Source organism: Larus michahellis, chromosome 2 (assembly GCF_964199755.1).
Source record: "Larus michahellis chromosome 2, bLarMic1.1, whole genome shotgun sequence".
Classification (NCBI taxonomy): Eukaryota; Metazoa; Chordata; class Aves; order Charadriiformes; family Laridae; genus Larus; species Larus michahellis.
In genome coordinates, this window is record NC_133897.1 from 97152497 (window position 1) to 97176113 (window position 23617).

Genomic DNA, 23617 nt, shown 5'->3' on the forward strand with positions numbered 1-23617 from the left:
TATTTAGTAGAAACTAATAATGTTGTGCTGCCACTACATTGGCCCTTTCTTATACCTACATTGTATTGTTCAGATATCCATGGATACTGCCATAGTCTTTTCGCTTAAAGTGTTACTTTTTCTTTTCTCTCTTCTCTTCTCTTCTCTTCTCTTCTCTTCTCTTCTCTTCTCTTCTCTTCTCTTCTCTTCTCTTTTCTCTTCTCTTCTTTTCTCTTCTTTTCTCTTCTTTTCTCTTCTTTTCTCTTCTTTTCTCTTCTTTTCTCTTCTTTTCTCTTTCAGGTTGACTTTGAACAACTCCAGGAAAACTTATGTCAGATGGAAAGACGGTGTAAGGCATCATGGGATCACCTTAAGGCCATAGCAAAGCATGAAATGAAGCCAAGTCTAAAGCAAAAAATGTCCGAATTCCTTAAAGACTGTGCAGAAAGAATCATAATCCTGAAGATTGTTCATAGAAGAATAATTAACAGGTACAGAATTAGATTGGCGACACCAGTATCTTAATAATAAATGACTTGCTAAAATTATAAATTATAACATCATAAATATATTTTTGTAAGCGTTTAATCCACATTCCAGCAAGTAACATTACCAGGATTTATGTGGTTCATACTTTTTTATAAACACCACTTCAGAAAGGTCCCCGCTCCAGAAAGTTTCTGTATTTCTGATGAAAAGAAGCAATGATCCAGGCAATCACTTATTCCCAAGGTGCAATATCTGGGTCTCTTAACTCCTAGTCCCAAAAGCTAACGGCTTTGTGGGTAAGTTGCTACATTTTCTGTCCTCCCCTGAATACTTTTGAGGGGAGGTTGGCTTACTGTCTGATAAACACGAACAGGCTGTAGCAAAAAAATGACATTCTAATGACAAATTTATCATATGCAGAAGTTGAAACAAGACTGGTACAATGAGGAGTTCTTATAAGCAGCACCACTCCTATTTGCAAGCTCTATGACTATGTGTTTTATGTCTGCATGGCAGAAGACAGAATAAAGAATCCTGTCCTTAGGACTTGCTGTTGGATTTAGTTTCATCCAGTGGACTGAAATGTACATATTCATAATGTACATTTTTTTTTTCTCCAGATTCACAACTGTAGCTGTATGAGTTTAAGTCATTTGAGTAATTTATCTGTGATCATGCTGTTTATTAGTGAAATTTTGAGAGAGATTTTCCGACTTCTGAAGAATTTCCAAATTGCTGTGGTCAAAATTAGGATCTGGATTCCATATGATCCCAAATTTGTGGATATACACTTGAGAAGTTGATTCAGCTCTTCTTTTGTTTTCATGATGACTTGTTTTTTGTCCTGTAAGTGAGCAGAAATCCCACTGCGGTAGCAGGGAAGTGAATTCACCAGTTTCCTTTTGTGTTTCTCATATGCATTGGACAAATAAGAAAAATATTAACTTTTCCTGCTATGCCCTTCAACTATTACTATAGACTTCTCAAAAACGTATCCATGAATTTGCATCTTTCTAGGATTGGGAAGAAATTTTATCATCAGGGATGTAGATGCCATTAAAAGGAACTCTGTACATTTTTGAACATTCAGTGTGCTATTGTAAATCATGCGCTATAGAAGCAATAGTAAAAGTTGAAAATAGTGCGAAAACTCTGAATACCACAGAAGCAGTAAAACTGTGAATTGAGAGTATCCCAAACTGAAGTACTTGGTAGATAATATAATTTTATGGTCAGTTTTGTAACCAGAAATTCTTTCCTTCTTGTGTTTGCTAGCCTGTAAATCTGCATTCTTCTTGTCTAGACTTTCCCCAACATCCTAAAAGCCTCTTTGAAGTTGCTTAATACAAATAAATAAGATTGAAACTTAATAAATATTTTTTCTATAACTGAAATGAAATTGGTCATTCACATGCCAAATTAGTCATATAAAGTAGATGGAGTTCCATAAACATCTTATCTCCTGCATCAGCCTGGGAAAGTGGACTGGGATGAAGTTATCATAGACTAGACTTTCATGGTTTTAATTATAAAACATGCCAATGTTATGCGAAGCATCCATGAAAATTGTGTAGCACAGAAGAAATTATGGGAGCTAATAAAGTAATAAATGGATTCACTGAAATGTGGGGGGGGTTTTTTCCTAGAAACCATCAAGAAAGATTTTATTCCCTTTGCATTTATGAACTCATTGTTTTCCAGGTTTCACTCCTTTTTGTTATTTATGGGCCATCCTCCCTATGCAATACGTGAAGTCAACATCAATAAGTTCTGCAAAATTATTAGCGAATTTGCTCTGGAATACCGCACCACCAGGGAACGAGTTTTGCAGCAAAAACAGAAACGAGCTAACCACAGGGAAAGAAACAAGACCAGGGGGAAAATGATAACAGATGTAAGTGGCAAAATGTATCTCCCACAGCATGGATTTTTAAAACTTTCTTTCATTGAATGTCGTATATGAAGTGTTTTTACTCTCTTATTTTGATTCTTAAGGGATTCTCTTAATAAGAGAGACTCTTCTCTTAGAAGACAAAACTTGCAAGTCCTTGATTGTATATATTTTTTGCTTTATACCAATTTATGGAATGAGAACAAACTGAAATGAAGCATCCAAAAAGAGCATCTCTTTGTGTTGTGCAGACTGTGCCCAAAATCTGTAGAAGACACCAGGAGCTGTGTGTACCTAATCAGCCAAGAATATTAAAAAAAAGAAAGAAAATTAGGCTCCCAGTTAAGGACATGATTTAAATGATGAACCATTGTAACCATTTAAGTGGTTACAACCGCATTTTAAATTGATTTTTTCCTCCATCTTTGAATAGTCTAATATATAGTCTTTAATCTTAGTATTTTATTTATTTTCATGTATATAGATATATGCATGCACACACACAGCAACTTTAAAGCATAGAACAGCCAATTTTATAGGAACAGACTACTTTGGGGTTCTGAAAAAATTGAGAAATTTATGTGCACAGTAGATGTTCCCCTGCAAACATTTTGACTGTACACTTGCATACTGATAAAGTAAATGAAAATAAGATTAGTTTTCTCAGCATAGAAAGTTTTTGTCTCCTTGATTTTTTTTATCTTTTTTTTTTTTTATGAGTCGATGTAGGTTGACTCAATCCAAATAAAGTTTTAAGAAGTGCCAGTACTTAATAAAAGTTTCCAGCTGTCTCAGAATCCAAATCTGGAGTCTCGATTAGATGTGAGTAGGTCATTGCATATGAAGCTACCCCTGCCTTTGGCATGGAAATCCCTAAGCTGATTACAGTTTTATGACTCAGGCAACATAGGTCAAAATATATATATGTATTGAGACTGATATAAATTGAGATTGTATTTAAGTCATTGAAGCACAATCATTTGTCGATCTTTCCTGGCAATATTCTCTTTAAATTTGGAAATCTGCCCCATCTAGAGAAAATGTTAAACCTGTATTATTATCTCAAAAGGTTTTCCTTTTGACTTAGCCTCAGGTTAAGGAAGAGGCTCTGATTTTATGCAAAGTCATACAAATTTTCAAAACTACCACTGGGGAACTGAGATCTCTTTCTTCAATTGCTTCTTGGCTTTCCTGCCGTATTCTAGAGGAGCTAAAAGATAGCATTAACCAAAGAGATTAGTAAGTTAAAAAGTTCGTTTCCTCAGGTAGCTTCAATACTTTCTCCTAGTTTAAACAATACTGAGATGTGAAAGAGTTACTGTTTTACTGCTGTGTGATGTAGTGTTGCTGCACTATCTGTCCAGAAGAACTGGCTGTGGCAGGACACAAAGCTTCTCTACGTCCTGTTCCTGCAGGAAATGCAAGGGGAAAAAGGAAATCTGATCACTGGCAGCTGGGTTCAGGAAGCGGAGAGAAGGAACCCTTTCAGACCAGAAGGCGGCTCAGGGTTGACAGCTAGTGAGTGAGGAGCAGAGCCAGGGACAATGTCCATTTTCTGAAAATGTAAGAAAGGAGGCAGCTAGGCATTTCCCTGGAAAACGTATTATTGGAAGAAGTTGTCTTGTTCAGCTCAAGATGGTGTTGAGCTTTAACATTAATTAAATGCCATCTGATAGCTAGTGTTCCACCTAAAAATATCTTGCAGGTCCCCAGAAAGGGAGCATTTTTCGCCTATCACTAATTTACGATGATATAATGGTCCTATTAGCTTAAAAACAAAAAGCCTGCTGGAGTAAAAAAACACATTCTTTAAAATTCCCCTTATAGAGATGTTCTTCAAGGGAGTTATTCATGTGGCCCTATGGTTATTTCAGGACTTACTAAATCTCTTTAACCATGGCCCAGTAATATGGCCTCGTTTACGATTGCAGTAAATTTGATTGCAGTACATGGTAAAACAGAACTAAAGTTGCATCAGACTATTTGTCACAGCTTGCTTCGACAACTTCAAAGTCAGATCTACCTCAAAACAAGTTTCCAAGTCAGCAGGATGGAAGATATTCATGTGTGAAGAATGATGAAAAAGGGGAGTTTTATTGTAGCCTTGTGTTGGCCGTGGTTTGTATCTGGTCTTGATTTTCTTAGTGTTTTATATTTGAAGACATTGGAAAGGGAAGATGTATCAGTAATGCATTGACAGTATGCTCAACTAGTTACAAAACGCTGATAGATGAAAATTCAGATCTTGACATTGGAAAGAAACTCTTTGTAGAAAGCAATTCTAATAAGAAGTAGTCATGTGGAATTTTAATTTCTGCTTTTGATGACCTAGAAGGATTGTATGTTTTTTTGATATTATTTCCCTCCCGGTCCTTTTGAAAGTTTCCTCAGATCTCATTTTTATCACCTTACAGTACAGTGCTTTTAGGCAGAAGAAGGAGGATTTTAGCAAAAAAATGGGAAAGGAATAAGCCAGAACCATCCCAGTTCTTAACGAGAAGGCACGTATCTCTTAAACCTTGGTCCCCCCTGCAGACTTGGAAGGCAGAGGGGTGCTGGCTCTTCGCATGGAGAGAGTCTGCTGGCTCTTTGCATGGAGAACTTGCATCAGCTTCAGCAACTGCTCCCCTGGAGCAGGGCTGAGAAACACGATGGGGAGTATTTCCAGTCTTTCTTTCAACCTTTTACCACAGAGATCTTTAAGTTTATATGTTCTTTAATAGCTGAAGTGGACTGGGCACTGTCCGTTTAAATCTTGGTGAATGTTCTCTGGAAGAGAGAGAAAGATGGGGTGGGGTGGGGGGGAAACAGGGAGTTGCCACAGTTTCACAGGGAAAATTGCCTAGTCTCTGTAACCTTATATCTGGTTTTCGCCAATGATAGCAGTCACTCATTTCAGTCACAGTAAAAATAACAAGCAAGCAAAATAGGGAATAAATGCAATTATGGATAGAAGTCTGAGCTTTTTAATGATTTTTAATAATAGTAGGTAATGTAAGCATCTGTCTCCCAGATTTATGAAGTTCTGGTTTTTATGATACTTAGGAGATTCAATTCCAAAATTGCTATGTAATAGAAATAATATTTTGAAACAGCAAATCCACCACATAGAAATGCTAGCCTAAAGGAAAAATGGGAGGGAGGGAGGGAGAGAGGTATAGAGGGAGGGAAGGAGGGAGATCTCCTCAGATCGTCCTGCAGCATCAAATACTTGATGACAGAAGAATCAAGCAGCCTTTTTTTTTTTTTTTTTAATTAACATCTTGTTAGGACGTATTCAGTATAGCAATATTTTTCAAGTGCATTTTGGTAATATTGCATGTTAAAAATTTCCTAATTTAGTAACGTTTCCCAATGCATTTATAATGATGAAAAGAAGAAGGAAAGAAAAGGCAGAATGCACACACCTGGGTGAGACCAAATTCCCCTCATGACACAAAAGTTTGATTTATTTACTTTGCCACGTTGACTCCTGTTGGCAGTATTTGCTGGGGGCAAATGGCGCTCTAGGCATGGAAACACGATGGGGGTGGTGAACTGCTCCTCCTGTGCCCTGGAGTAGCTTTGGGTGTAGAAGGACAGTGGTTCTAGGTGCGAGCCCTCTCCACGCAGAGCAGGAGGAAGGGAAATGGTAATGCCCAGTGCATTGGCGATGAGCAAAGTCAGAGGGGAGCACGTTGCCCTTAACCTACGTCTACAGCAAATCACTTTTAGCTAGATTAAATGGGCAGGAGGGCCAGCAGCTGGGACTTTCCCTGCAAAAATCTGTCATGATATAAAGTAATAATATGATACTCTTTTGGTTGGAGCATACTCTTTGTAATGTATATACTCTGCTTTTTCACCTTTCCTTCAGTGCCTTTTGCCTATTCTTTAGTTTAGCTTACTTTGCTTTCCTCCCACCTTTTATTTATTAGATAGATGTAAATATGGATTAGAATACAAGTATGTTCTTTCTTCCCCTTCTTCTCCATTCTGTTTCTTATTCGTGCCAAAAAGTGAACAGTGGCCTTCAGAAGAATTGCTTACGGCGTGACTCCCTGCCCCCCAGGGGATGGAATAAAGCAAATGGATCTTTTCGTAATGTAAAGGGAACATACCTGCCGAGGTTCCTCTGCAAAACATCTGCCTGCATTTCTGTCAGTGCCACTGTGTCCAAAGAAAAATAAGCATCTCACTCTTTGAATAAAACATACCCTTAAAAAGTAATGTTAATGTGCTGCTCAGCACTCTCACAGCTAATCTTCTTATGGAGACTGTGCTGAAACTAAGCTGAGGGCCAAAGTAAATCAGGCTTTCTTTTTTAATGATGAATGTTTCTGGAACAGAATGTATCAATCCCAGACAGAAATCATAGCTGAGATGGAGATAAGGTCAAAAATATGTATTAGTAAAACTAGGGAGGGGAACAGAATTGGTGGAGTTCTTCTGAAAAACAAAACAAAACCCACAAATAAAAAAGATGCATTGAATTTCTAGGCTATGTCTGCCCTTTATAAGCAATCAAACTGAAAATTATGGAAACAAAGAGCCCAGATACTTGAGAAACTGTGGTTTACTTTGGGAACCTTCCATGTGGGGCATCTCTACAACCCAATAAAGAATTCCCCAGGCATTTGGGAACACAGCTCTAAATATTTTGCTAATTCCCTGTAAATCCCCACATTTAAGAGCACTCTATACACCATAATATTTTGATACAGCCTCTGCTTTTAATGTTGTGTAACTGTCAAGATAGTTTTACATGCCTGCTGTCGCAGAGGGTGAAAGCCCTGAATGACCAAGGATAATTGCGTCTCTCTAATTTCCAGGGTCTGATATCGGGCAGCTACTGAAGAACTTTAAGCATTTATGCAAAGGCTACTCGGCATTTGATTTTAGTGGTCTGTTAAATTGGAACTTGAAGTTGAAAAGCCCCAGCTTAAAAAAGGAATTAAAGCAAGCACTTGAGCGTAGAGGAAAGGAATTGCCAAGAAGCTGACCTCTGCGCTGGGAGAAAGAGCAGCCAGGACCTCCCTGTGCTGAACAGATCTGGAAAAAGGAGAGAGAGTCCTTCCTAGTGCTCTCAGTCTCCACAGGGCAAAAAGTGGGCAAGCAACCGCGTGACTCAAGGGAGAGAGACAGGATGGGTATGGGGTACTTTCAGTTCATAATTTCTCTAAGAAAAATCTGGAAATTTTGATATACCCTACTGCAGGTGACAGTCTGTTCTGTGTACAATTAACTGGAGGAAAAAAAAGAAAGCAAGTTGATTGTCTAAGGAATTAATTCCTTATACGCTTTGTATTTTTATGTCCTCCTGTAATTGCATAAACAGTACCACGGTTACCTCTTACTCCGTTGTGGTTTGACCATACTGTCCTTCCTAAATCTTGCTGTTTGTCCTTCTCCACCCTGTCCTCTGTTTCTGGTGGCAGACCGATGAAGAAGAGGATGCTGAGGTATGGTTCTCTGAAAGAGCATGTCATTCCCATGTCCCCTGTGTGCTGTGGCATCTAATTTCTAACTCAGTATGGACTGCTCACCTCCATCTCCTCAACTGGAACTATGAACCATGACATTTTTCTCATAGCTTTTTCGTGCAATCATAAGAATGCATTTGTACAGTCAGCTTTAACCATATGCGTACCTGCTCTCTCAAATAAGCATATCCTGATCTGAGGCCTTAATAATTTTAAGTTTCTTCATTTCTTTTCCTTAATGTCTGTTTACTAAACTGCAAAGTATCCCCACTACCCAGAACATCAGTGCTCTGAATGTTATGGGGATCATCAGTTACCTTGGGCTACGGATTACCATGATGATTTCACAGTCATTATTAAGCTGTGCAAGTCCAAATGGTATTATTTTATAAAGCGTTCAAAAGCGTTGGGATCTAGGGATGCAAAGCAAATTGTAATGGTTCTCCTTGCTGTATGAATTGTGAGTAAGATACTTCAGTCACCACAGAGGTGAGACATGGCGTACTTCACATATTTATCATAAAGCGCTCCTGAATGTGATGTTGAAAATAAATAAGGAGTGAATAAGTAATTTAAAAACTATAATGCACTAGTTATATTCATAATAAAACAATTTATTGGTATGAGGAGCATCTATTATGCAATGCATTTTTTGGTCAGCATTGGGGCTTTCTTCAATTTGCTGAACATAAACAATGTGGCTTAATGCTCACTGTTTCATAATGGCCGTCATTTGCTCAAGAAGCTGGGGTTTGGCCATTTATCTACAGCAACATCTGACAATTAAGGAAGTGAAATAAAACTTCTGGCGATACAGCTTCTCCCTGTATCGCTTGGGGCGCAGAAAGAAAATTACATGAATTAGTGTGTTTATGCCAACATTTAACTAACCTGTGTGACTGGTAACTAACAGTTATGTGAAGACTTTATCCTTTGTGTTTTTCTGAGGTGGTATTGATTAGCTCTGCAACCTTCTGTGTGTAAGAGAGTATTATTAATCCAAAATGGCATGCACTTTCATAGAAGGTTCTTTCTAATGTTTTTGTGTCTTTTAATTTCACATCTGAAACTCTAGCACTTGCACACTTTCCACATCAAAATGTTGCAAGCTCATATTTTAACAAGAAAACAAATTTCCCACTATCAAAAATGAATCTCACACTGGTATATTTAGCTCAGTGCCTTGTAGGGATTATTGGTTTGCTACTTAGTTTAACTTGCTGTCCTACCCCGAAAAGTCATTATGTTAAAATAGAATCATCCTGTCATTGATGTACAGATTAAATATTTTCATTTTGCATTCTTGACAGTCCCAGGGACTTGATCAAAGCTCTGAAAGTAGGGCCCCAGTCTTTTCTTCCAATTTACCATTTTCTGACAGAACGGCTCTGCAGGTTTGCATCCATTTAACTGACTGGCTCAATACCATCAAGTGAATAATTAATGCTGTTTATTGTGGAAAGGAAGAAGAGAATGCAGCACACCTTCTTTCATCTGTGCTGAACTGGTAGGAGTAAGAAAGATTAAAAGGAAAACATATTTCAGTTTTTGATGTGGACTGATATGACTCAAAATACCGAGGGATGTTATTATCTGTTGATGCCTGTTTGCTGTTGACAGAACCTGTCTTTCCTGCAGCCAGGACTGTATTTTAAATGTATTTTAGCCTTTATGTAGATAAGAGCAGCGGAACGAATACCAGCATAGGCAGAGGCTGGGAAAGGAGAGCAGCCCAGTGATGCAAGCTCTTCTCCTTAGAAATTACCCGTTTCTGATGGTTTTATCCGTTTCTGATGGTTTTGTCCGTTTCTAGACGGCTGTTTTCAGTAACCGTAGGAGCTGCTGGCATCCCGGCGCGCTGCGAGCCCGGCTAATGTAGCCGCTGTTGTTAACGTAGTCGTGGTGACAGGGAATCACACGGGGGGAGGCGGGGAAGCAGAGGGCAGATTCCTAAATCTCTTGTAAGGTTTTGTTTGTTCTTCTAGCTGCTGACTGCAGTTTTTGTGTCTTGGCCATGAAATAATTTGGCTGGGTGTTTTGGGACCGGGGATTTTTTTAGCATTACTGGTTATGTATTTTAAGGTTACTTGTAGGTATTTGTGTTTTAGACCGGTTTGAGAGTTTTCTGTGCAGCAATGCAGAGGGGCAAGAGGGAAAGGTCTCTTCTTCCTAGACTACTCTCCCAGTTTTGCCGTATTACTGAAAGGTGATGGCACAGGAAAAAACAATTTCTTCTTTGTATCGGGTCTTGTGCTGTCTCGCTCAGTGTCACACCTGACCCTGGATCGGGCCCAGCCTGGGTGGAAGGTTTCAAAGCAAGCTTTGTACCTTCTACTCTCCAACAGAAGGTCAAAATTAGAAACCTTATAATGCTTTTTCCTCTGATTTTGTCTGCTGCTCCCTGCTGTGGCCCTGTTTCCAGTTTATTTCTGCTCAGGGTGCATGCTGTGGGAGAGGAGCAGCTGTTGCCTGGCTCTTTTGGGAATATCTGCCCTCCCAACCAGCCCGAGAGGACACTTCCCTCCTTGCAATTCCCAGTCTAGCAAATTCCCATTTGCTGTTCAAACAACAGATCCGTTTTCCTCCCGCAGTCTGGCAAGTTCTCCAGCAGCTCGCCCCCCTGCCAGAGCCAGCCCCAGGGGCTGCAGTACGCCGAGGACGCTGCGGAGCACGAGAACATGAAGGCCGTGCTGAAGACCTCCTCCGTCAGCGGGGAAAGCACCACGGCGCTCGGGGTCCGCACTCGAAGCCGGGCCAGCCGAGGTAAGTGCCAGCGGCTTCCTTTTGGCCACGGTTCTTGTGGTCTGGTAGCCACATAGTGGCCCAAATGCGTGTTGTGGCCCCCTTGCATAGTGCTTGCATTAGAAAGGGTTGAAGGGGAAGGAAAAACCCAGTGGTTTTTCCACGCTGGAGGTGGTGTTTTGGAGCACAGGGATGTAGGAGAATTTGCCTGAAGTTTTAACACATGGATCGCAGACGAAGTAGTGCTGGGGGCATTAGGAGTACAAGCCTGCAGAAATTTGGACCTCCTCCTCCCACCCCCGTCAACGTGGTTGCACACTAACACCTCAATTTTTATTCCTGTTGTGAAGGCAAAGTGAGGGATCCATGTTTTTATTTTTATTTTCAACAGAAGTAAGTAGAAAGCAGCAATTCAAATAGAAGTGAAAGGGCCTTGCAGTGTTTTAAGAATGGCTGGGGAGAGGAAAAGGGGCAGGAGAAAGATGGTGAATCTCCTAACCACCTCCCTGATAAACTGCAAAGGTAGTGGATTAAGTGGAGCCTAAGAGCATAAAAAGCTGCGGTGGGCAGCCCCGCATCTCCTTGCTGTCCTGACAGATAGCTCTTTCTCCGAGGTCCACGGTGCTCTGCTGTTTCCAAATGTCAGTGCGGGTGATTTCTGAAAGCTAACAGGGAGGAAATGAAAACCTGACCTAATCTGCCGATTCCAGCACCTGATACTCTGACAGAAGAGCTCACTGGTACAGCCGTTCTTGGCAATGAGATAGCCTTGTTTTTTGTCCAAGACATGATTCACTGGTACACCTCTTCATTTATGCGGCCACTAAACCACTTCCTTTATGCTAAATCATTTTACAGATGCTGGGTTCACCATTTTTTTTTCTTTCGTCTTCCCCTCACCCCCTCCCATACACGTGATACCCGGAAGATGGTTTTGGAGTAAAGAGGATGCACCAAAATTGAAATCTTCAGTTTTCTGTTCTTTTCCCTCACATCTGAATACCTTACACTTTCTTGGTTCTTTTTTGATACCACTGACAGAACATCCAGAGCATCCACCACTAGGTCTGCGTGTGTGAGGTTTATTAAGGCTTGAAACCATGACCCTGTCTAATTTGGAGCTTTCACAGACCCAATTTAAGAAGCAAGTCAACTAGCTAAAGTACAAAGATGAAATAATTCAAGCTGCACTGCAGCAACCTGAGTAGCCGAAGTAATCCATTGAATGCTAACGAGCAGTATGTCCTGATAATGGGAGTCAGCTTGTGTTCCCCTGAAGAACAGCAGAGGCAGAGGATGGGTGAGCCAGACAGAAGCTTGTCAGGAGCACTATCATCATGCAACTGCTTTTGACAAGAGCCAGGAGAGAAGCAGCAGAGCAAAGTGCTAATCAAAGCTGTTGTTTATTGACGTCGGGGACGTGATACAGAGTGGCCTCACCTGTGAATTCTTAGCCGCTTGCAATTCTACTACACCCACTCTTTTGCAAAGCTCGCTGTCGGTGTTCTCGCTGCACAGTAGCGTTCAAATTATTCAAAACCAAAAAGCACACAGAACAGTAGTCTGTAGTGGAGGAACAGAGAGGTGTGCCTGACACAGCTCTGTGGAGTACGAATTGCCAGAGCCTTGGGTTCGGAGACATGGCTTACTTGTTTGTTTGTGGTTTTAACCAAAATTGCCTATTTAGCTTTTCAGCTTGCCAGCGACTCTTGCTTTTCTGCTCATAATAGAGCACATGGAGCTGTGCCAGGACATATACAGCTTTGTGATGAGAAGGTGAATTCTTCATTGTGAAAAGGACAAGTAGACATGTCAAACCACATTTTTTGCCCTTTCCATGTCTTCTTTGCACTAAGCTGTGATACAGATGCTTGGAAATGGATTCGTTCTCTCTTTTGGTACAAAGGACCTGTCCTGCTGATTTGCATCAGTTGCCATGTCTTCTAGTCTCTGTGTAATAGGAACAGAGGGAAACATGGTCACACAACACTCCAGCAATCCTTGGCTTATAGACAGTCCCTAGCAGACATTTGCCAGTTGCATGGTTAAGGATAAGACTCTGAGGCTGAAGGGAATAGAAAGTTATAATTGCATTTGCGCTCTCGGGTCTCTGCTGATACAGCAGAGAGTCTAGGGTATTATTTTGAAATATTCTCCATTAGGCAGAGTCTTCTACTTTGGCCAATTTGAAATAGCAATGACTGAACTGTCTGTTGTAATTTCCAAAAAAAACGCAACTGCAAAACCAAAGTGATGCAAGAGACTTCGGTCCTCTTTTCCCTCAGTTCGTTTGTTGGACTTTTTCAGGCCGTATCGGTTCGTGGAACGCTGGCAACGACGATTCACCTAATGCAACAGATGACGCAGCAGATGAGATCATGGATCGCATTGTAAAGTCCGCCACCCAAGTGCCAAGCCAGCGAGCGGTGCCTAGAGAGAGGAAGCGGTCACGAGCAAATAGGAAGTCATGTGAGTATATGGCTATTAAATTTCTCAAAATAAGCAAGTGTGTAAATATTTATGTATATCAGTGTAGGAGCCAGGCCTTTAGTATGCAGACATGCATTGGTAGTTCATAGTAGCTTGAGTGTATACTGACTGATTGGTGTACCTTGCTCTTACTGTGATTTAAACGATGTATGCAGTGGATGACACTGTCTTCTACGGAAGTTGAAACGTCCTTGTCAGTAAGAGAAGAAGAATGTTTTATGGTGCTTTATGGCTTCTCTGATGACAGTACTTATTCATAACTAGAGAAGTCAGATCAAGACCTCAAATGGAGACTGTGAAGATACTGTGAACTGGCATGAAGATTAATAGCTGTATCTGTAGCTGAATACGTTCATAAAGCAAAAAGTAGTTTGAGAGATTTCACCTCTTAAAATCTTTCTCTCGTGTGCTGTGGACCATCCTTCCACAGTCCTGAAAACAAAATGTCTACTGCTGCTTGGCTGCAAAGTGGTTAGAGGAGCTTAACTTCCACTGGGAAGAAAAGGTAGCACATTTATAAGGTGGTCTTTCAATGGTGTAGTGTGGCTGCAGGGCTGAGCTGCAGCACCCGAGTTTGAGCAATTTGATTTTACGCTTTATTAAATACAGTGTTTAAGAGTTGACGACCTTTCTAGTTCTTTTTTTCCTTATGTGCAGAGACTACTGTGGTTACTGTGAGAAGGATAAGTACCCAAAGAACATAAGATTTTAGTGTTTAATGTCATTCACCATATGTGGCTTTTTGACTACCTTTCCATCCATCTTTTTAGCTTTTCTGGGAAGTTAGGACAAAGAGGAGACAACAACAGTGAGTGAAAAAACACACAGATTTTTGGTTTTTGTGGAATTGTTCTAACATAGTGGGTGATCAAAAACATTCCGTATAAGCAGTGATTGCTATAAACTAGCATGTGCTGAAAGCATATTCACTTTCCCCAACATGCTATGAAAGGGACTTCTGCATGTGGACGCTCTGGTTAGATGAGCCAGGCTCTAAGCAAAGAAAATGAGCTGACACTGGATTGTCTGTCTTACTTTCCGTCATACACTCTGCCGTACCTCTTTGTGGCATCACCTTCTGCTGCTACCCACTTCCCCCCACGGTTCTGGTGTTCTGCAGGTGCTGACTGCCCTCGTTGGCTTGTGCATATCAAATAAACCTCCTGTATGTTTGCCTATTTCCATGGTTTATCCCATGCTAAAATATTTCCTCTCTTAGCAACACTATGTTCATGCACACACACCAAAAAGTCTTATTTCTGCTTTTTACCAGGTACCTTTTTCCCAAGGAAGCACTTGCGGCAGGAAAAAAGAAAGCCAAAACAAAACAGGATAATTATAATAAAAATACTATCTATTTTTCCATGGAGCTGGCTTTTCTATTCAGTAAAAACATTAACAGGGATTAAGCATTCAGTAAATGTTTAGGCTAGGACTGATTTCCATTGTAATTAATCATGATAGAACCCAGTTCCTTTGTTTGTTTGCTCTTCAAGATCTGGATGAGGCTCGTAAGTGGATTAAAAGGCAGTTTCAAAACAAACATAAAGTTCAGCAGTTTAGCGTGACTTTCAGCTGACGCGATGAAAGAAAGTGTGAAAGGAGAATATCTTAACTGAGCTGTTTCACTCTGATAGATATTCAGTATACCTGGATGATGAGTAAATGAAGTAGTTTAGCTGTAAAATACACTCAGCTGGACTGATAATGTGGCACCTCCAGGAAATGAACAGTGGCCGGCTCTTTTCAATGCATGATGTGAGTTCAACGAGCAGAAGATCTTCCAGGCAGAAATATAACTCGGGTCCTCCATAAACATATTAAAAAGTAGATTTCTAGGCATACTTCAAGGATCTAGATTAACAGATGCTATGATATTTATTATCTGCAGAGATAATAAAGAGACCCTATTATCTGGTGGGTTTGATTCACCACCTTCAATCTTCAGGCTCCCATACACATTCTTTAGCTTTTACCATCAGCTTGGTATTCAATCTGCTCGTGGACATCAAAGCAAAACGCGGTTGAAAGGAATGATTTTCACTGTGCATTATGTTGCGTATGTCTCACTGCTTTCAGTGCAGAACTGGAAATCTTGTCAGGCTTACTTAGCAATCAGCAACGATTTTACTGAACCTGAGCTGAGATACATGTTTTTAGCAAAATCAGAAACCCAAAAGAGGTATATGCAGTTGCACTGTAAAATTTCCCGTGGTTCAGGTAGAAGATTCTCATGGGCAACAGATTTTTTTTCCATTAAAAAAAGACGGAAAAATGTGAAGTGAAAACAAGTGATACTCAAGTCATTTATAACTAGGGGAAAACGGAAACAGGGATATAGAAAAGGTTAAGTTAAATTCAAGAAATAGTTATACAGGAAAATGAGATATTTGACATGTTCATTTGAACTGTTTTAGCTCTTGCGATTGTTGAGCAGCGGGGCTGTGTCTGGTATGCAGAGAGCTTAGATCTTAATGACGTAGAAGAGTTTGAACTCAGAGCAATCAGCAGAACCATAAATTGGGAGGAGAAATAAGGCAGTGAGTCATCCAACAAAAGACAGATGGAAGCGTCTGTATCTGTTGGTTGAAGATACGAGGGGTCACTGATAAATCCAGATATGACTGAAGTCAACTGAGACCTAGTAGGGAGGAATTTGTTCCGTGGGAGATGAAGTGGACTACAGAAAGCTAAGGCACCTGGTAAGTGTATAACAACTCAGTTCCTGTGATGATCTGCAGAGAGACAACTTAATTCTGTGCTAGACCTTTACACAGTGGAGGTTTTTAATGATAAAATTAGACATTTAAAAGTACAGTAATGAACTGTAAGTCATTGCCTCATGATGGCTGTTCAGAGATCTGCCTACAGGACATACTGGAGTGGTGTTATATATGAGAAAATAACATTGCAGTTGTATTTGTTCATTAGAAACCTCACCAGAAAGCCACAGTATTGAATTAGACACAAAAACTGAAATGCTCTGTCACCGCTTCAGCTTCAAGGGAAGTTGCCATGGAAAGCTTCTGTGGTCTTTTTCTCTCAGATGTCCTTCTTCTGTGTGTCAATAACAGACCTCAGCCTCTAGAGATGTCAGTTCAGCATATTTTAAAAGCATAAAATACAAATTAGGTTGAAAATATACTGTTTCTGATCTTGAAGACTGAGGGCAGCTTTCTGTGAGAAAGGTTTTTGTAACATTATGCGGAGCTGTTCAACTTAGTAAAGAAATAAAATATAATATACTTAGGATTATCTGGTTCTCCCATAAGGTTAGGATGACCTTCACAAATGATGCCATAACAAACAATGAGTGCAAAGGAAAACTGGGATAAGGAAGTTGTAAGAATCACTCTATTTGATAGTCCAAATTCCAATGAATACAATTGCTGAAGTTAATTTCAGCAGCTTACAGAACAGTATTACAGGCATGGCACCAGTAGATCTGGGGAAATAAAAATTAAACTCTCTGTATGAGATACCACTGAGATTTCAAAAAAGAGTCAAGAAAGGAAGTTATTTAATACAGAGAGATGAATTAAAAAAAATCATATAAGGTAGATAAGCAGAGTATGCTGTGAAGATTACAAGAAGTGAGGTAAGAGAAGAAATTATTTGAAGAAGAATAGGGCTGCTTAGAAAATCCTGTTACTAAAAGAGACTTTCACACCATGATGAAGCAGCCTATGCCAATTGCTTCAAGTTGGAGGAGAAAAATAGGTCTTATAGCCACGGCAGCTTTGAGGCAACAGAAGACACGTAAAGACTAGCAGTATCATCCATAAGATAAAAATTTTACTTAAGTACATTTAATTAAACTCCATAATAGACAAATAGGAAGATAATGCTATTTTTCATCTTGTCCCGGCTGTTTATTTGAGGCATCCATCCCCTAACATAAAATCAATTCTACCGGGATTAGACTCTTAACAGAGGTGCCATCTCTCTCTCGGTCTCATTGAACTGAATGGATCTGTCTCACGGTAATGATGTGATTCCCATGAGTCAGCATCACGAGAAATCATACTCCAGTTTAATAATCGTGAATAAGCATCTGGAAGGTATTCACACTAATTCTGGCATACGCAGAGCAATACTTGGAAACGTTGAGCCAAACAGGATTGATTCCTGACCTCTGTGAATGGCGTGGCTGGGCTCTGAAAAAGGACCAAGAGAAAGTCCTAAGGATTCGTTACCTTGTTCAAGTGCGGATTAAGCCACAGGGTAGCAAAACCAGACCAGCTGACTAGCAGTTACCTTAAGGCTAAAACATGAACCTGCAAGTATCTTCCTCCTCCTTTATGAATTGTTAGTATTTGCAACCTTCATGCTTGAGAGCGTGTCTCCCGGCTCCCTAAAGTCAAGGCAGTGGTCAAAGAGTAAGGGGTCCCAACGCGGTCTCGCCAACAAATAATTTCAGTTAACTGTGCCAAGGAAATAGCTCTTTAAAGATGGCTTGACTCCATCCGGATCTTCAGCTGACCCTGAATCGTAAACCATGACGTAGGGCCCAGGAGTGACTAATATTTGATGGTGAGTAGCACAGTGGTGCTTGTATTGGATTCTGCTGAAGACGCTGCATGGGGACGTTGCAGAGTGAGAGGCTTGTTCTCCCCCACATTGTTTTATCTCAGAGTGTCTCCCTGCATGTGCACTCTTATTTCTCTTAGACTGTATTAAAATTGAAAATCTGCTTTAGATTTGCATTAGAAAAACAGGTTTGGAGCAGGTAATAATTGAATCACAATCTAATCCAATATTCAAATGAGACAACTTGATCAAAATTGTTCGTGATGTTTAAAAAAGAGAGAGGAGAGACATGATAATGCCTTGTTCTTTTATTAGGCTTTAGCCTAATAATATACCCTGTGACTGACCCTTGAGATATGGAAACATCTCGTAAGGATTTATTGATTTATTTGCATAATGACTTGCAGGGAGTAAAAAATTCTTCCAGTCATTATGCAGAAGTGGATCTGAGGCACCACTCAAGTAATCTGTCAGACTCATACGAGTGGACTGTGGAGGAGATGGAAATTGAATCAAGATTATCTGAATCCTAGACAAATAAGCTCAGGGCCGGTGGATTAAACTTAACTACACAACATCCCAGGTCAGGTATTTCATACTAAATTCCACCTTCAGTACAAGTGAAATAGGAGTTAGCACACTGTCATCAGGTGCCAAAACGTGGGAAAGAGCTCTGCCAAAGCACCGGGCTTGGAGACAAGCTTTAGACAAGTTTTGGTAACACGTGCAGCGCTGCTTTGGAATAAACGTGTTTGTAAGCAAACAAAATACTAGATGGGAGACTATTTGAATCCAAAGGTGTGTCGTTTTTATTTGGCATTCATAGGGTGCTTCAGTTAACTTTTTCTTCTTCTTTTCTTTGTTTTTTCATTATTTTTCATTTTCATGTCTCTCCACTTACTTTTTCTGGCTATGAAAAGATACAAAAGTGCCAAAATACCAGGAGGGAGACTGTTCTTCTGGTATTTATAGCCTGACTAAAAGCAGGAGTTAATGGAAATTATGCTTTTAAAAAAATAAAAATCTTACAAGAAGAAACTCTGTATAAAATGCTTTAAAGGCAAGCAACTTCACTTAGAATTTGCAACTAATTATTTAGGATTTGACTAACTGGATCCTATCAGTGGTTAGAGGAGGGGGCAGAGTAATCTAGCGATGCACATTTAGCAACAGTTCTTTGCATTTAGAAAAAGTAAATGTATCACCAATGTTATTCAGTGTCAGAGTCTGTTTGTCCTCACACAAAGTACTGAGCCTTCAGAGAGTCAGTACCCAGTTAATAAAAATCTAATTACTGAGTGAAAACAGAAAGTGAGATAAAGCACTTAAAACTCTGGCAGCTGGAAGGTTATCTCCATTAGATGCCAAGATAGCTAGTGTCTTTTGGATGCCTTTTAAGTAATACATTCTTTCATCCTTAGGATGGCAAGATCTTTGCAAAAATGACAGGACTAAACTCCATGATCTACAAGAAATAAAATTACAAACAATAATTAAAAATTTTTATTAATAATACTTACTGAATGAATAATAAATACAGTTGACCACAGTAAGCTGGAGAAAGTGATGTACCTGGTCAGGGCGAGGCCTCTGTAGTCCCGTATCTCTGCCAGAGGCCAGCATCAACAGCTGCAGGAGAACAAACAGGAGAGGAAGCCGACCAACTTATAGGTCTCGTCATGAGTTTTACTAGTTGTAAATCAGTGTATTTATTTGAAGCACAAGGCTGAATAGCTTGTTCCATATTTACAGTTCTGTCAGTTGTAATTGATGATGTATATAATTGTGATTGATGACATTAATACCTTTTCTAAGTAGGTATGTATTTATTTATGAGTGTTCAGTTTGTGCTTTACAATGTCTATTACATTCATTTGTGTAGCTTTCCTTCAAAATAACAGATCTTGCCAGACAGGGGCAGATTCTGCTTTTTAACTGTTCAGACGTATAGTAACTGTGTATTTTTTTGGCAGTCTCCACAAGTTTCAAACTGTATCTTTCATATCTCAGGTTTTGTTCAAGAGTGTTTGCCTGGTCCTAGCACTGTGAAAGTGAAATTGCCGTCATTCTGTACAGTTCTACATCATGTAGCCTTGAAAACAAAAGGGGTTTTTTGAAAGCCTGGTTTAAAACTCTAGTAAAAAAAACTGCATGTAAAAGAGGCTTAAATTCATTTTCCAGTCACTGTTTTAAAGGAATCTATGAGTCATTTCTATAATGAATTTTATTCTGATACAGATTATTTACTTGGGACTCCTCTCCTCAAAACTTTCTGCTTGAAGCAGCTCCATCTTTTTTGTATAAGGAAAGTCAGATATAAAATTAACCCAGCCTGCACCATTAAGCACACTCCTTAACTTTGCATTGGATTCCAGTTCCAGTATTTAGAGATACTGTGGAACCTAGTATTTGCTCAAAATTGAGCTGTATTGCTTTATTACAGCAACTGAAAAAAAAAGGTGAGAAGTCATTGCATCGATCTGGGTAGTCAGAATTAAATATGCAATGTTTACAAAAAAAATCCATATCTTTTATCCCTGCTTATTACAGTTCACAGGGAGAAGACAGAGATGTTGTTGACACTACACAGACATTCACATACACGTGTATGTTACATTGCCCAAACACAGAGGATATGATGTAGGTATAAGGAGAAAAATGCTATAATGAGTTGTTCCTGATGAATTTAGAGTGGCTGTCACCTCATGGGATTAAATGCCCACCCAGATGTGCTGCTCTGTGGAGGAAGAGCTCAGGTTTTGGTCTTAGCAAAGAGCGCAGCCTGGTAGCAGATGATGCCTGTGTCCCAGCAGGACCCTACAGCGTAGGGAGACCATTGGCACCTCCTTGTGCTCTCTCTCCAGTACTGGGAGAACTAAAAAGAGGGAGTTCTCTGCAGCTTCGCGGGAGCTTCTAGACAAGGATTTACAAGTGCTGGAGTTTCTCTGGGCATCTCTTCTTGGCCAAATGGCAGTTTCTTTATTGAAGGAATGAACAAGCTGAAGGTAATGTGGGAGAAGCTGTCGGGAGGTGAGCAGTTGGTAAAAAGCAAGCAATGTCAGTATCTGTAGGAAATAAAGCCGTTCTTGTTCCCAGGTCACTGAAGATTAGTACTGACATTTTCTATAAATAATTTTGTTATGGTATACACTTTTGGCACTTTTTCAACTGTATTTCTGTAGAAAGAGCTAATTTTACCTCATCTGTTTGCATCTTGCAAGAGATACAAATAGATGTTTTCACTTTTGCCAGTTTGTCATTTGTTGTTTCAGTGATCCCTGTTTTCTTTTTTAGTTGGCGTATTGTAAAGATATATTTCAAGGCTTTTGAATTCTTGTCACAGAATTCATTCCCAAGAATTGGGATAGCTACATTTTGAGTATTAAAAAAATAATGTATGGTTGAGTTGCGCACTGTCAGCCCTAAGTTGACAGGATATTTATTTTGCTTGGTTTCTTTCTGTATTGAAATGGCTTTCAAGTTTACCCCTGGTCAGCAATTTGCTCCTTATTTACATCATCCTTCCTTCCTGAAAGATGATGATTATTTTCAGCATCCGGGTAAGCAATCAGCAGCAGCGAGTTGCTGGCTGACGAGGTGACAGAGCTGTTATGGCAAGCGCTTCATTTGAGCATGAGGAAAGACAGGGAAGCGGAGGGCTGCTTTTCAAGTCGCCTTGCAAAAGAAGTGCAGCAACAAAAGCGATCTCCTGTGTGGCTTTCCAGAAGAGCATGGCGATACCACAGCTGCCAAAGAGAGCCCTCTGCTGCCATGAAGGAGTTTAACACGAGGATCTCCCGAGGCAGGAGTTCGACCGTGCTTGAATGCGAGTGGCAGATGTGTTTGGAGGGAAGTCTCTCTTAGAAAATAAACAGAAATGGTTCACACGAAGCTACTTCGAATTCATTTTGCCCCGGCAATATGTCAAAAAACACATATATATGGCTTTCTCTAGGCAGAATAACAGCACCTGATTAGCATAATTACAAGATAGTTTCTATCATAGTTATCTTTAACCTAATGGGCTTGTAGAGATGATGCCTTTTACTGTTATTTTTCCCAGCATGGATTCCTAGTGGGGATAATTAATTTGCATTCCACAGAACCCGAGTGGTAAAACACGGGTTTTCCCATGTTGCTTCTCCGCCAAGTTGCTCTCCCACAGACAGCTCTGTGTTCATAAGCCTGAGCTACCTCCTTAGCAAAAGTCTATTATCTAATAATCACTGTAAAATAGACTTTTAGTCATTTTAATATTTCAAATGGAGTGTAAAAGCTGCATGCCTGAAACACTTGTGTTAGGTGGCTTACTTTCTGTACCCCATCTCCTGCTTTTTTTTTTGTCCTGTGCATTGTTAATGTATAGTCTGCTCTTAAAAATAGTATACAGTGCTTACACAGAATCGTAGAATTATTTAGGTTGGAAAAGACCCTTGGGATCATCGAGTCCAACCATCAAACCCACTCAACAAAGTTCTCCCCTACACCATATCCCCTAACACCACATCTAAACGACTCTTAAACACATTCAGGGATGGTGACTCCACCACCTCCCTGGGCAGCCTATTCCAGTGTCTGACCACTCTTTCTGTGAAGAATTTTTTCCTGGTGTCCAGCCTAAACCTACCCGGCTGCAGCTTGAACCCATTCCCTCTTGTGCTATCGCTAATTACCTGTGAGGTGAGCTCTATGCTTTTGATGCTTTACCTATTAATAGTGGAAACGCTTCTGACTGGTGAAGCTAAGTGGGAGAAATGGTGAAAGAGATGGCAGCAGGATTGCTTTTAGTAGTAACTTTTTACAGTGGAATTCACAAAACCTCCTGAAAATTAGGAGGTTTATTGTCATAGATGGCTTTCAAGGAAAGAGTTAAATCTTTTCTGCTTTACTGTTGGGACTATGTAAATCGTCTGTGAAATACAGAAAGTTCGAAACTTGAACAGTTTCAACTACATGTTAAATATGACTTTAAAACCCGTATGTTCTTCATGCAGCCTAGGTTCTCGAAAGCAGTGATACTTTTTGTTCCCTGTAACGTAAGCCACCTGGAGATGAAACACAAGTTAAGTTTTCCTTTCAAAATTCCACCTTGTCCTTTTCTACTGCTAGACTCCTCTTTATGTCACAGGCACTATAAGTTACACCTGGTGATGGTTATGAACCACAGAATGTCTTGTCAGGAGAGACTTGTGCCATCTATGAAGTGCTGACAGGACTCAAAGCAAAGCTGCAGGGCAATAATAATACATAATAATACGTTGTTTCCTGGAGCTTTCTATGTGGCTGGCCCAGACAAAGACCGCATTTCAGTTGGCTGTACGTCTTCAGAGAAGTGCGTGATAAAATCCAAAAATTTACCTACAAATCTCTGTAAGAAAATCTCTACACAAAACGTGTTAGTATTTTTATTAAGCATTTAGGCCTACTTGTATTAAGCAATGATACATGCATAATTAAACGTAAGTTGTATAGATAGTGCCATAAAAATACAGAAATGCAGAAAGGGATTAACATAAGCGAATATGAGCAAGACTGTCCGGATTGAAATTTTGAGTTGCAGATGGCCATTGCTGGACTCATTGGAGTAAAGTCCAAGAGAATATGTTAAATGCAAATATATGAGAAAATAGATTGAGTGTGCAATCTGGGTGTGAATAGCAAACAGAAAAGAAAACTGAGATACATGATATGAAATGGGATGATGGAGCTGGCCTGCATTGCCTTTTATAATCTGCCCTTCCTGCTGCCCTCACTGTGTAATTTACAGCCACCTAAAATTTCTTCGTTCCAAATCAGCGACTGCATTACCTTTGCAGCTGGGAACAAAAGAAAGTTCTGGGGCTGCCACATCTTTTTTGTAGTAGGAACGACACTAATTCTGTGACTTCTCGAGCAGAGAATGGTCATATCTGGTGGGAAATTAGGAGTTGCTGTTTGCTTTTTAAAAAACAACCAACACCTAGATAATTATATTCTCTGACAAAGCTGCGCTTAGGGAATTACTCTTTTTTAAAACATTCCCAGTGTACTGTGA

General features: G+C 40.0%; 1 protein-coding gene across 11 annotated transcripts in view; it reads left to right on the plus strand.

The window, feature by feature from the left end:
- Window positions 1-23617, plus strand: part of FHOD3 (formin homology 2 domain containing 3) — a 399793-nt gene that overhangs the window by 368018 nt on the left and 8158 nt on the right. For 4 of the 11 annotated variants that reach the window (XM_074576317.1, XM_074576328.1, XM_074576326.1 and 1 more), the window contains 4 exons: window positions 280-470; window positions 2170-2362; window positions 10413-10584; window positions 12871-13032. In XM_074576317.1, coding sequence (XP_074432418.1) covers window positions 280-470; window positions 2170-2362; window positions 10413-10584; window positions 12871-13032 — 718 coding nt within the window. Of the gene's footprint in view, window positions 1-279; window positions 471-2169; window positions 2363-7776; window positions 7801-10412; window positions 10585-12870; window positions 13033-13823; window positions 13862-14326; window positions 14413-23617 lie in introns of those variants that run through there. The other 7 variants (XM_074576316.1, XM_074576321.1, XM_074576324.1 and 4 more) reach the window with 3 other exon arrangements.